Source organism: Palaemon carinicauda, chromosome 20 (assembly GCF_036898095.1).
Source record: "Palaemon carinicauda isolate YSFRI2023 chromosome 20, ASM3689809v2, whole genome shotgun sequence".
In the NCBI taxonomy this organism is placed as follows: domain Eukaryota; kingdom Metazoa; phylum Arthropoda; class Malacostraca; order Decapoda; family Palaemonidae; genus Palaemon; species Palaemon carinicauda.
Genome location: NC_090744.1, coordinates 117093589 through 117108710, shown reverse-complemented (window position 1 = coordinate 117108710; position 15122 = coordinate 117093589). Strand labels below are relative to the sequence as shown.

The 15122-nt window shown below is 38.0% G+C and overlaps 1 protein-coding gene across 2 annotated transcripts in view; it reads left to right on the top strand.

Annotated features, from left to right (window-relative positions):
* Positions 1-3229: 3229 nt before the first annotated feature.
* Positions 3230-15122, top strand: part of LOC137614428 (uncharacterized) — a 38005-nt gene continuing 26112 nt past the window's right edge. Inside the window, exons 1-3 of one of the 2 annotated variants that reach the window (XM_068344243.1) lie at positions 3230-3343; positions 3931-4124; positions 12336-12616. In XM_068344243.1, coding sequence (XP_068200344.1) covers positions 3968-4124; positions 12336-12616 — 438 coding nt within the window. In that variant the 5' untranslated portion in view covers positions 3230-3343; positions 3931-3967. The other variant, XM_068344242.1, reaches the window with a different exon arrangement.

Here is a 15122-nt window from a genome sequence, read left to right as displayed (position 1 = left end):
CTTTACTTCTTTTTTTTCTTCTTCCTTTTACATATATTTTTGGGAGACCAAGTCTCTCACGTGGTGTGATTTCAAGATGGCGGAAGTGTAATGTGATTTCAAGATGGCGGAAGTGTAAGAATTTGGAGGTACGCTTCGATAGACTACATTTTTATGATCAATATGTCAATTATTTTATTTCACATCCAAGTAACAGCTATATTTTTTTATAGAAAATGTTTCTTAATTATTTAACGAATGAAAACCTATATATTTTTCACGAAATATTTCTCTCTTCCTGGTCCTGATGGCCGACATTGAAAAGACAGTCACGGGCTCCTTCCTGTCCTCCTTTGCTGACGACACTACCCTAAGCCACAGGATCAGTACGTCTGATGATGTTGTCCAGCTGCAGGCAAACATCCAGAGGGTCTTCCACTGGGCTGACACAAACAACATGCAATTCAATGAGGATAAATTTGAAATAATGAGACTGGGGCCCAATACTGAACTCATCCACTCCACCGAGTTACTTACAAAAACACAGCAGCCAATCCCACCAAGCAATGCAGTCAAGTGCCTTGGCGTCCTCATGGACAATGATGCCACCTTCCAGCAGCACATCAAGGACACCGCCACTAGGGCCAGGCGCATGGTTGGCTGGGTTCTGCGTACCTTCCATTCAAGGGAGCTAGAGGTCATGCTGACACTGTGGAAGACCCTCATACAGCCAATCCTTGACTACTGCAGCCAGCTGTGGTCTCCCCATAAACAGGGGGACATACAGGAACTAGAGTCAGTCCAGAGGAGTTTCACAAGGTCAATTAAAGGAATGAGGGAGCTCAACTATTGGCAGCGCCTGCAAAAGCTGGGACTCTACTCTCAACAGAGAAGAAGAGAGAGATATAGAATAATATACACCTGGAAAATCTTGGAGAGGCAGGTGCCTAACCCTACCCCTGACTTACTGAGGGCACGTGAAAGTGAGCGTTCTGGGCGCTCATGTGTAAGACAAAGCCTCTCCTCCAGGACACCAGGAAGGATAAAAACCCTCCTTGCCTCCAGCCTCACCCACAACGGCCCCAGACTGTTTAATACACTGCCGAGAAATGTCAGAGACACCACAGGCTGCTCGGTCGTCAAATTCAAGAAAGCACTTGACACCTTCCTGCAGACGCTGCCAGATGAGCCTCCTGTGCCAGGTTACACAGCGTGCTGCAGGGCAGCCTCAAACTCTGTGCCAGACCAGATCACCCTCATGAAGAAGGACTCATGGACTGGCGTCAGCGGTGGACCACCACAGCTGTGAGGAAGACCCTCTAAATTCGACCAAGTATACCAAGTATATACGAAAATACGACCTATAGCTAGAAAACAGCTGATCTTCTAGCACATTCAATCATCAATATATGATTGTGTATGTATCTATGTATATCTATATACATATGTGTAGGTATATTGTAAGATTTTGTATATACATGGATAACTTTTAGAAATTATTTAAGATAAACGTATTTTGTTATAAAGAAAACGTATTTTCTACAATTTTCTTTTACAAATGTCTGTAGGTCTATGTATGTTTGTACTCTCAACATGCCGTATAATATATATATATATAAATAAAAAAAAATATTTCTCAATAAATCAATTCACTTGAAGATGTTAAAGACGAAATTAGTTATGATTTACCCAATTTTTTATTTTTCCTGTAATTTTTTTGCACACACACACACATATATATATATATATATATATATATATATATATATATATATATATATATATATATATATATATATATCATATGGCAAGCAGCTCCTCTAGGAGAAGGACACTCCAAAATCAAACCATTGTTCTCTAGTCTTGGGTAGCACCATAGCCTTTGTACCGTGGTCTTCCACTGTCTTGGGTTAGAGTTCTCTTGCTTGAGGGTACATTCAGGCACAGTATTCTATCTTATTCCCCTTCCTCTTATTTTGTTAAAGTTTTATAGTTTATATAGGAGTTATTTATTGTAATATTACTGTTCTTGAAATTTATTATTTTTCCTTGTTTCCTTTCCTCACAGAGCTATTTTCCCTTTTGGACCCCCTGGGCTTATAGCATTCTGCTTTTCCATTTAGGGTTGTAGTAAGAATTTATCAAATCCTTTGCTTTTCCAATTAGGGTTGTAGCTTTGAAAATAATAATAATAATAATAATAATAATAATAATAATAATAATAATAATAATAATGAACCTCCTGACTCATTTCGAGAATTTCAAAATAATTATGAAACGTAACTTCAAAATATCGAGTAATTTATGTAATTCTGAAATTAGACCGAGTGCTGTAGTATACCGAAGAAATTTATATGTAATATATATTATGTTACTTTAGATTTTGCACATTTTAGTAGTTTTCCCCATAGCACAATATATGACATTCCACTTGTGTCTATTTGTGGTCTTTCTGTGTCAGTTCAGACCTGCAAATTTTCTTTGTCTGTCAATCCATCGTCTTTTTCTTTATATTTTTTTTTTCAATCTCTGGGGAACCATTCTAGTGTTTATATGGCTATTTATTTCATTATTTATTATCTGCCATTCTCGTCTATTTATTTAATTACAGCATTATATATATATATATATATATATATATATATATATATATATATATATATATATATATATATATATATATACATATGTGTGTGTGTGTGCGTAAGAAGTAAGTAGTGTGTATATTATTATTATTATTATTATTATTATAAGCTAAGCTACAACCCTGGTTGGAAAACCAACCAGGGTTATGGCTTAGCTTGTAATAATAATAATAATAATAATAATAATATACACACGCATATACTCCACACGTTATATATATATATATATATATATATATATATATATATATATATATATATATATATATATATATATATATATATATATATATATATATATATATATATATATATATATATACATACACGCCCACAGCCTCATATTGTCGCCTACAAACACACACACACACACACAAACACACACACACACACACAAATAAAAAAATAAAAGAAGTCTGAACTCGATGCTGTCGAAGGCCATTTAAAAACCCCATACACAGTAGGGTATTCGAGACGTCACAGGGGATTTAAAAGCAATCGAAATTCCTGGATTCTGATTGGTCCGCCGGTCGATGAATCGGCGAAACGAGGTTCTGATTGGCTGTTGAGAAAGACGCGTTTTCGCGGGAAACTCCGCCAGCGCGCTTGATGACGTCACACAGCAGCATCTTCCCACAGGATTGTTTACGTTTTCCCAGCAGTGAATTTTACCAAGTTTTTAGGGCTGTGGTGCTTTATTTTTCTTCTTGACGGTACAGGTGCGTACCTGGAGTGATGGTGCTTTAATTGATCATCTATATAAAGTGAATTTATGTGATATATAGACGTAATAAGGTTATAAAGTTACGAGATTGGTTCATGCGCTTGATGACGTCACAGCGGCAGCATCTTCCCACAGGATTGTTTACGTTTTCTTAGCAGTGAATTTTACCAAGTTTTTAGGGGTTGTGGTGCTTTATTTTTCTTCTTGACGGTACAGGTGCGTACCTGGAGTGATGGTGCTTTAATTAATCATCTATATAAAGTGAAATCATGTGATATATAGACGTAATAAGGTTAAAAAGTTACGAAATTGGTTCATGCTCTCCAACACACGCTATCTCTCTCGCTGCCGAAGAACCGTAACATCCTTATTTAAGCTTTTAATTTCCCTGTATTTATTATTTTATGATTATATATACCAAAATCATTTATCAAAGCTGCATCTATTCTAATCAATTTGTACGTAATCAAAAGAGATGCCATTATTATCTGCCATAGAAATTACCGTAGTTTCACAAGCATGTGTTAGGCTTAAACGCCTACGATAGTCCTTGAGAAAATATATAATTATCTCTTATTCCAGGCAAGAAAATCGGCCTATCAAATTGAAATTCCTATAAATGATGGCCGAAGGAGCTGTTGTAGGAGGCGTTGGGGTCGAAGGAATCCCTAACGGCGTAGTGGGTGTTGGAGGAGAACCTGTTGCCTATAGGACGCGAGGAGCCTTGGAAGAAATCCCTAGGACTGCTACGGTCACATTAGGCCCCACACAGACGGGTAAGATAACTATTTATTAAGGGAATTTGTTGAAAGTTTGGTTTTAGGTCTATAAATGTCTTAAATCATCTTAACCTTACCTCTCCGGGTGCCTTTGTATATAAGCGGCCAGTTCCTCTAGTGTGAATTAAAAAGGGACGTCAATTAACCTAAACTTTCCCCCCTAACCTAATCTACGAGCCGTGTCCTTAGAGACTTACCTAACGGGTTGGCGAACACCCCGTTGCGACCTCCCTTACACTGCCGTATTCCAAGTTAGCCGTAACCATACATACAGGTGGCCGCTATCCTAATATCCCCTGCAATTTGTTGAAAGTTAGATTTTGTCTTTAAATATCGTAAATCATCTTAACCTTACCTGTCCATATCAATAATTTTAATTCCTTACCTGTGTGACGGTCTGAATGATCCCCCGGTCTCAGAATTCTCTTTTACATTGTATAATGGTTCTTTTCCGCCATTAGCTCGCTTCGCTCGCATGAAAATAAAACATCAAGCTCGTATGTACTGGCAAGCGGTAATGTTGAGCTGCGCACGCTAACATCACAGGAAAATAAAACATCAACCCCGTATGCACTGGCAAACGGTAATGTTTGCTCATGCGCAGATTATCAAGGAGAATTCTGAGACCGGGGGATCGTTCAGACCGTCACACCGGCTCTAACCTGTTGAGTCTTTGTAGTTGGTTGGGACGAAGCTTTTGTAAAATTTCTAAATTTATGGTTGACAAACTAATTTTGAAATGTATATTAGCAGCCAGTTCCTCCAGTGAGCATAAAATATGGACACCAACTAACCTAAACTTACCCCCCTAACCCAACCTAGGAGCCGTATTATTATTATTATTATTATTATTACTTACTAAGCTACAACCCTAGTTGGAAAAGCAGTATGCTATAAGCCCAGGGGCTCCAACAGGGAAAATAGCTCAGTGCGGAAAGGAAAAAAGGAAAATAAAATATTCTAAGAAGAGTAACAACAATAAATATCTCCTATATAAACTAAAAAAACTTTAACAAAACAAGAAGAAGAGAAATAAGATAGAAGAGTGTGCTCAAGTGTACCCTCAAGCAAGAGAACTCTAACCCAAGACAGTGAAAGGCCATGGTACAGAGGCTATGGCACTACCCAAGACTAGAGAACAGTGGTTTGATTTTGGAGTGTCCTTCTCCTAGAAGAGCTGCTTACCATAGCTAAAGAGTCTCTTCTACCCATACCAAGAGGAAAGTGGCACTGAACAATTACAGTGCAGTAACCCCTTGGGTGATGAAGAATTGTTTGGTAATCTGTGTTGTCAGGTGTATGAGGATAGAGGAGAATATGTAAAGAATATGCCAGACTATTCAGTGTGTATGTAGGCAAAGGGAAAATGAACCGTAACCAGAGAGGAGGATCCAATGTAGTACTGTCTGGCCAGTCAAAAGACCCCATAACTCTCTAGCGGTAGTATCTCAACGGGTGGCTGGTGCCCTGGCCAACCTACTTACCTACTTGCCTGGGGTGGGGGCTAATGCCCCCCTGCAACCGCCCATACACTGCTGTATTTTTAGTTAGCTGTTATCCTACATACAGGTGGCCGCTATCATACATACGCCCCGAAAGTTTTGTAATTTCATAAATATGAATCATCCGAACCTTACCTACCATAACCTGTTGTAGTCTTTGTAGGTGGTTAGGACGGAAATTTTGTATGGTTGACAAACTACGTAAGGAGCTTTTGCATATCAGCGGCCAGTTCCTCCGTCGTGCATAGAAAATGGGAATTTTACTATTTAATAGTCTTACTTAGGACATCGCCGCTGTACTACAAAAACTGTGTCTGTTTTTCTGCAAATCCTCTACGCAAGAATACACTTCTTAACCTAACCTACAAACCATGTTAGTAAAATTATAGTTACGAATGGAAGAACAATGCATAAAGAAATATTTTCCCTGTATTAAATAATGTACTTTCACTAAAGTTGCCCTTCATTTCAACAGCAAATAAATCAAAAACCTGTTAAATTGTCTAAGAAGGTTTATAATTTTTAGAAATTGATGGTTTTTGCTCCGTAGTGCGCTTGCTTCGCTCGGAAAAAAAAAAAGAAAAACATCAAGCTCCTATGTACAGGTAAGCTGTATATTCTGAGCTCTGCACTCTAGCCCCATTGATTATTATTTCTTAGATAATTAAGTTTTGATTTTCAGTGAAAATAAATGCCATTGTTGAAGAAAATGGACTCTTCCTATACTCCTGTTTCTTAGTTGAAAAGCTTTATCCGTTCGTAATTATAATAAAACCGCCGTGTCCTTACTTACCTCACACCCCCCTTACACTGCTGTATTTTTAGCTTAACCCTTTGTTTGATCCGTAACCCATTCTACTCCTAGCAGGTGGCCGCTATCATACGTACGCTCCTATAATTTTAAAGAGGAAACAAACACAGTAACATCACATAACCTAAGGTTCTCCACTTAACCTAACATAGCAGCCTTATACTATTTTAGAGTTTGGCTACGACCCCTTTTACACCCGGGCACGCTACTATATCTTGTTTCTCTTCCTCTTGTATTGATGAAGTTTTTATAGTTTACATATGATAGATCTTTGTTGCACAAGATTTTTCACAACTCTGACCATCCTTTACATTCAGATCTCCCTGGACAATTCTATCCTGTTCGTAATACTAGGCAGGCAGTTAATTCTAATAGCCAGGCCTTCTCCATCATGAGGCTCAATACTACACAGTATTCTAGAAGTTTTGTTCCAGCTGTTACCAAGTTGTGGAATGATCTTCCTAATCGGGTAGTTGATCGGTAGAACTTCAAAAGTTCAAAGTTGGTGCAAATATTTTTATGTTGACCAGGTTGACATGAGTCTTTTTATAGTTTATATATGATATATCTGTTTTTGACGTTAATAGTTTATATAGGACATATTTGTTTTGACGCTGTTACTGTTTTTAGAATGATTTATTGTTAATTTATTCTCATCATTTATTTATTTCCTTATTTCCTTTCCTCACTGGGCTATTTTTCCCTGTTGGAGCCCTTGGGCTTATACCCTCTTGCTTTTCCAACTAGGGTTGTAGCTTGGCTAGTAATAATTATAATATATGATAGATCTCTTTTAATATTTGTAAGGATCTTAAAATATTTTATTGTGATTGTTGTTTGATTGTTTTTTATGGTTTCCTTTCCTCACTGAGCTATTTTTTTCCCGTTGGAGCCCTTGGGCTCGTAGCAACATGATTTTCCATCTAGGGTTGTAGCTTTAGTAATAATAATATCCTTAGCTTACCCTAAAACTTGAGTCTCCAAGGCTATATTTCATTCACACTTTGCAGGTTAACACTGAATCGTATATCGTTAATTGTAAAATTAAAATTTTAAAAATTTTCCATAAGGAAAATAGATTTGAAAAGTAATTAAGTTTACATCTCTCCCAACCAACTATATACATTCCATGAATATTAGTTTAAGGTAGTGGTGGTGGGGGGGGGGGCAGTAGCTGTAGTGAACGACACCTCATAGTAACGGGGGATTTTGAGGAGGGAGAAGTCTAACTGGAAAGGGATCTCTGGTAGTGGTATCACTCGCCCCAGTTTTAATACCGACACCCTTTAGGGGTGAGCGAGCTGGGTATATTCTTGGCATTCCATGCAACTTTTTCTCTGGTATATTTAGCAGTATTTATACCTTTGCAATGATGCTTTAAGGAGCATTTCACTGGGCGACAAAGGTTCCTCGCCCAGAAATAGATTTTTCCTTCGTCAAAATCCCTTATTAGTTGGGCAAGCTGTATAAGAGAAACTATTAGTTTAAATGATATATCGAAGATTTTACATTCACTGGCTCATATTAAAGTTTAGACAGTGTTTTTCCTCGTATAGTTTGAGTAAGTTTGCAGTTTTACCCAGTAACCTAACCTAAATTGTCAGAAAAATTCTTGCTTAGGACTTTAACCCTTTTACCCCCAGGCTCTTTGGAAATTTCCAACCCTTAACCCCCAAGGGGTTATTTTTTTCCCAGCACATTTTGCAATATAATTTTTTTAAATTGCTCTAACAGCCTTAATTTTTGTCATGTGAGGTCAGGTTGGTCTCATTCTCTTGGAAAATGCCTGAATTTTTTCAAAAAATTATCACAAATATGAAAAAAAAATTTTATAGCATCTTTTTGCAAGGACGTACCGGTACGTCCATGGGGGTAAAGGGATGGGTTTTGTGAAACGTACCAGTACGTCCTTTGGGGGTAAAAGGGTTAATGTTATAAGTGCCATGTTGTAATTTGTAAAGCACCATGCTTTAAAGCTCTTGGTCAAATTTTGAATTAATCTTTTTATATTTTTATATTTTTCATTCACCGTTAAACTTTTTTCATGCCAAGACAGGTGCAGAAGTATGTGTAAATCATAGTAAAGCAAAAAATTTGACTGATTTTTTTTTTTTTAATATAAGAATTAGAATTTGCAATATAACAAGGTGGAATTTTGGGTAACAAAGTTTCATCTTTCCAGTTAATGCAAGAGTTTATAATTCAGTTTTGCTTTATTTAGATGTAGAAATAATATCTGCTTCGCCAATATAATTTTTTGGGTGAAGTTCCAGTTCTTAGTCCTCAATTTACTTCAAACCATTGTTCTCTAATCTTGGGTAGTGCCATAGCCTCTGTACCATGGTCTTCCACTCTCTTCGGTTAGAGTTCTCTTGCTTGAGGGTACACTTGGGCATATTATTCTATCTCATTTCTCTTCCTCTTGTTTTGTTAAAGTTTTTATAGTTTATATGGGAAATATTTAATTAAATGTTGCAGTTCTTAAAATATTTTATTTTTCCTTGTTTCCTTTCCTCACTGGGCTATTTTCCCTGTTGGGGCCCCTGTGCTTATAGCATCTTGCTTTTCCAACTAGGGTTGTAGCTTAGCAGGTAATAATAATAATAATGATATCATAATCATAACCCTTCTCAAATTAACTTATATTTTAGATATTTTAGCTATATAGTATCCTTTTCCTATACAGTATTATTAAACTCTTTTGGTAACTATGTTAACCCTTTTACCCCAAGGCTCTTTTGAAATTTCCAACCCTTAACCCCCAAGGGGTTATTTTTTCCCCAGCACATTTTGCAGTATATTTTTTTTAAATTGCTCTAACAGCCTTAATTTTTGTCATAGAGAGGTCAGGTTGGTCTCATTCTCTTGGAAAATGCCTGAATTTTTTCAAAAAATTATCAAAAATATGAAAAAAAATTTTTTTTACAGTATATCATTTTTTTGCAAGGACGTACCGGTACGTCCATGGGGGTAAAGGGATGAGTCTTGTGAAACGTACCAGTACGTCCTTTGGGGGGTGAACAGGTTTGCATATTGCCATGATCAGCAAAGGTATACTAGTCATGGCCACACATACTAGATTGGTTTGCTATGAGCCATCTGACAAGTCTCCCACCATCGCCAACCTGCACTGACCCTCGTGGTGATGACATTGGTCAAACATCAGACATTAATTGATATGTCTGAGGTCTTTGTCCTACAGAGGACTTAAAACGGCTGCATTTGTTTTAATATTAATTAGTAGACTGGACCTTACATTATTAAATATATCCCTTCAGACACACCATTTTAATTTTTATATTCTTCAGGCAAAGTCTGGTAATAATTGAATAAGTACTTAATTTCATAAGCAAAATCCCAATTCATGGTAGTCTTAGGTTAGGTTAGGTCATAGCTCTGTTTGTTTTCCTTGTAACATCTTGTCGTTGAGTCTTGATAACAGGAAAAATACGGGTTTACGCTTCATATTATCTTCAGAATTGTTCAATTGAACTATAAATATTGTATGAACACTTATGTTCTGTTAGTGTCATACTAATATAACAATTTACCTCAGATCGTCCATATTTATTGTCGCAAAGTCTTAGTTATTCCTCCCACCAAAGATCAACTAATCATCGTAGAGAAGGACACCGAGGCATTGAAAACTAAGTGCATCAGCTGTGGAAATGATGGTGGGCAATAGGTAACTTCAGCCTCACTTCAGCGATGGCCTGTATACTTTATATTGTATTGGGAGACGGGATTTACTTAGACCCTTGACATGTTATGATGCACCACTTTTATAGGCTAGGCTGTCATCCCCAGTCTTTACCTATCCATATATTCCTTGCCATGTGAGGTAGGTACTTGTCAATCAAATATAATGTAGATAATATATGGCCAAGACTTACTTAGGTCTTAAATAAGCACAGTAAATCTCCACCGTATCAGGAAGATGTATTATGAAGCTGGAAAGTTCGTTGGTTCAACATCATGTAATCCACCTGTCTACTCCCAACCCGCTGCTGTTTTCTATCAGCTTAGCCTGTTAACTAGGAATGTAACTAGAATTCCAGCCTTTAGATATTAATTAAATTAGCATTCTCACAAATGAGCACAAGGCCCTTCATGAACGCTCACGGACTCTGTAATCAGCATGAGGGGTCTCCGGACTGCAATCTGGAGTCCTCAGGACATCCTGCCCTTGATCATATCAACCCCACCAAGGCCAAGAGTAAGGCAGTATGCTTCAGAGACTCTGTTCCCTCCACCAGTACGACCATTCTGCCTCAAGGATAGAACAGGGAACTAGAGGCTGATGAAGGACTGGGCTGGCAGACGGCAATGGGACCCGACAGAAGCAAGAAGTACCAGGTACTTCACTTGCTGTTCCGGGTAGAGAAATCCATCCACCCTATATTCTTGGGATACCAAAGTGCACGTGCTCGAGTGGTACCATCCTCTCCACCAAATTGAGTGACAAATCAGTAAAGGAAGGAGCTAATGTCAGTGTTCTGGAAGGAATGGAGATTGAGGTTACTGTAGCTCCTCATTGAACCTTGGAACAGAAAGTGAAGAGGACCAATACTTCTTTCCCGGCCAGCTACCGTGGAAGCCAGAGCTACTCGGCCAGCTGGGGCTATACAGATTGTGGGCTGTGTATTCTTTCTCAAAAATGTGGGTGAGAAATTCAGAGCGTTAATGTTCCGGGTTAGAAGGAGGAAGCGAAGGAAGTCCGCAGTCCGCCTTCCCGCTTTCTGATACGGCTGTGCAGACCAAGGGACCTTTGTGTGACTAGGAAATACAAGTCATCACTTTATCTTCAGCATCTAATACATAATATCCTCTTCAACATCATATGGACAATGTTAGTGAACATCTGAAGGAGGTAACGCAGTCTGCACAAACATGCAGACGACAGACCGGCCAAGCTGTGTTCGAATACTTTCGTGGCTGACGACAGGGGCCGACTATTGATATCCACAAACTTTCTCTGAACAAGAGGTAGAATATGTGATTGACAGAAGATTAAATCTGTTGCCAGATGTACAAAAAACGTAATTCTCTGCCTCATTGTTCATGGGATTGTACATGTGTAATTAACCCTTTTACCCCCAACGATCGTACTGGTACGTTTCACAAAACTCATCCCTTTACTCCCTTGGACGTACCGGTACGTCCTTGCAAAAAACTGCTATATACATTTTTTTTGCATATTTTTAATAACTTTATGAGAAACTCAAGGCATTTTCCAAAAGAATGAGACCAACCTGACCTCTCAATGACGAAAATTAAGGCTGTTAGAGCAATTTAAAAAAATATTTTGCAAAATGTGCTTGAAGAAAACACATGGGGGTTAAGGGTTGGAAAGTTCCAAATAGCTTGGGGGTAAAAGGGTTAAAACGTTAGCCGTGAACCAATGTGGCGGGTCATATGTACACCAATAGACGTTGTGTTGAGTAGAGTAAAAATCAGGTTTGTATAGTTAGGAAAAATACAAATTATTTTTGAAAAATTGGAATTTTAAAACTGCTGTATGTATTTCATGGAGTATTATCTTATGCATATACTGTATAAATCAAAACTAATTGAATTTTATAATTATTGATTTTAAGGCATAGTGATTATGTCCTTTAAAACTGTAATAATGTTATGAAGCACCTAGTTTTATAGTCTTATATCCATATGGGACCTGAAGCTGTAATTGTATGAGCTTGTATTGTTACGACAATGCTCTGTCAATTAGTAATTAATTGTGCTGATATTGTGGTAGAAAAGCAAAGAATTTTAGAGGCACCATGTCTATTAAGTGTGTACATGTATGTTGAAGTGACCTAAAAGATAGTGCAAAGTACCTCTAAGTATAATTAGAATTATTGCAATTAACGCACGTTTAATCTCTTATATCCACAGGAAACCCGCTAAATGGTCGCACATGGTCTGCAACAATTAATCTCCCGACATCGTACCTTTCTCCGACCCCGTCACCCGATGAATTGATCATCCGCGGTCGTGGCAGAAGATCTCTACCTTTGGAATGGTCACCTATTCCTGTTGAGAGCCCAATAAAACGATCAGAAAAAACTCCAATCAAAAGAACTTGTGGGAAAGGGATGATAGTGTTACGAACTTCCCCACGAAAGAGGTTACAATTGACAGACACCCCACCTTCAGATTTGAAGGAAGGCAGACGGGTATGGTATTTTCATTTTTTTTCTTAGAAATATAATTAATCCTGCTGCTGCCTCCGATGCCTTAGATGACCGCGGAGGTAGCAGCAGTAGGGGATTCAGCATTATGAAGCTTCATCTGTGGTGGATAATGTGGGAGGGTGGGCTGTGACACCCTAGCAGTACCAGCTGAACTCGGTTGAGTCCCTTTTTAGGCTGGGAGGAACATAGAGAGTAGAGGTCCCCTTTTTGTTTTTGTTTCTTTGTTGATGTCGGCTACCCCCTAAAATTGGGGGAAGGGCCTTGGTATATGTATGTATGTATGTATAATTAATTTTCTAAATGTCCTCATAACATCATCAATGTTCAGCTCTTGGATGCCGTTCTTTCCATCAGTTTAATTCTGTACCAAAGGTTTTGTTCTGTCATTAGCTGGCAAGCTTGAACCACATGAAAGTTCTTAACAGATTTTTTTTAAGAGGTCAGTGAATTATGAGGAAAGTTATTTCTTCCTATACAAATACAAACCAGCTTGAGGAAAGCTGAAATAACCGTTAAAGATTTAATGAGGTAGATATGATTACCAACTGGTGGTGAAAAATCTCCACTTACTGTGAGTTAGCTAGACATTCACTTTTGCTATCAGTATGTACTTAATCTTGGATGTTTTATTTTCTTTTTCTCATAAACGGAGACTGATGACATGCATTTTTCCCTGGGAAAAACTAGTAAGAAGATTTATGTTAAAACCTGCCGTTGATACCAATCGGCATCATGTTTTTACCCGAGGGTAGGGTGTGACCGTTTCTACAGTGGGTGGAGTTTGCCAAGAAGACAAAAAGATATGCTTTGGTATTGAAGCTAACAACGGCAAAACTGATGCCGAAAAAGTGCTATATCTCCTTTCCAGCACTACTTTACCTGTTATGTCTTCCTCCGATTCCTCCATGTTTGTGTCCACTGGATGAAAGGGAAGGAGACCCCAGTTTCCTCTTTAGGTATTCCTCATTAAGCAGAATAATCTCCTTCCTTTAGTAAAGGTAATGTTCCTCTGCCTATATCTCGTGACTTTCCTGCTGTTGCACCAACTGATACCAGCAACCCAGACCAGAGGAACTGGCGACCATTCTTGGGCATCGTGAGTGCTCTGTCAGAGGGAAATCTGCTTGAAGATGTTTGCTAATATAAGGACTTCTGCTCTGTTCCCAGCTCGGTCTTATCCATCTCTTGCTACAAATTATGGGGTATGAAGTTGAATCCTAACAAAACTCAAAGCATGATTGTAAGTAGGTCAAGGACGGTGGCTCCTCAACATCCGGATCTCAGTATTGATAATGTTTCTTTAAATTTGTATGACTCTTTTAAAATTTTAGGTGTGATTCTCGACAGCAAACTTACTTTTGAGAAACACATTAGGTCTGTCTTATGCAATTGCACAAAAAAATGGTGTATTGAGAAAGTCTTACATGATTTTCGGTGATCAATCTATTCTGAAGAAGTGTTTTAATTCTTTCATTCTACCTTGTTTTGAGTATTGTTCTCATGTCTGGTGTTCAGCTGCTGATTCTCATCTTAATTTGTTGGACAGAAACTTACGGTCTATTAAATTTCTTATTCCTGATCTAGATATTAATCTTTGGCACTGTCGTTCAATTAGTTCATTATGCATGTTGCATAAGATTTTTCATAACTCTGACCATCCTTTACATTCAGATCTCCCTGGACAATTCTATCCTGTTCGTAATACTAGGCAGGCAGTTAATTCTAATAGCCAGGCCTTCTCCATGATGAGGCTCAATACTACACAGTATTCTATTAGTTTTATACCAGCTGTTACCAAGTTGTGGAATGATCTTCCTAATCAGGTAGTTGAATTAATAGAACTTCAAAAGTTCAAAGTTGGAGCAAATGTTTTTATGTTGACCAGGCTGACATGAGTCTTTTTATAGTTTATATATGACATATCTGTTTTTGACATTGTTAATAGTTTATATAGGACATACAGTATCTGTTTTGACGCTGTTACTGTTTTTAGAATGATATATTGTTAATTTATTCTCATCATTTATTTATTTCCTTATTTCCTTTCCTCACTGGGCTCTTTTTCCCTGTTGGAGCCCTTGGTCTTATAGCATCTTGCTTTTCCAACTAGGGTTGTAGCTTGGCTAGTAATAATAATAATACACCTATGGTATTCTCTTCTTCTATGTGATTGTCTTTGTTGGCCTTTGAGATCTCGACCCTGAGGAAGGCTGGAAAGAAAATGTGAGTTTCTTCCTCTTCTAGATCTTCCTTTTCCTGTTCCTTATCTTTGCCTGATACTTTGGACACTGCTACTTTTCTCCCGAGGGAAGAATTCATTGACGAATTCCAAGAATACCATCTACAGTAGTCACGTGAGATTACGACAGATCTCTCCTCCTTTATGTGTGGGCAATGCAGTACCGAGAACCAGCCCAGTCAGGGAAGAAAAAAGTTATGGACCAAATTTGCTAACCAGTTGTTTATGGAAATTGGAAAAGAAGGAAAG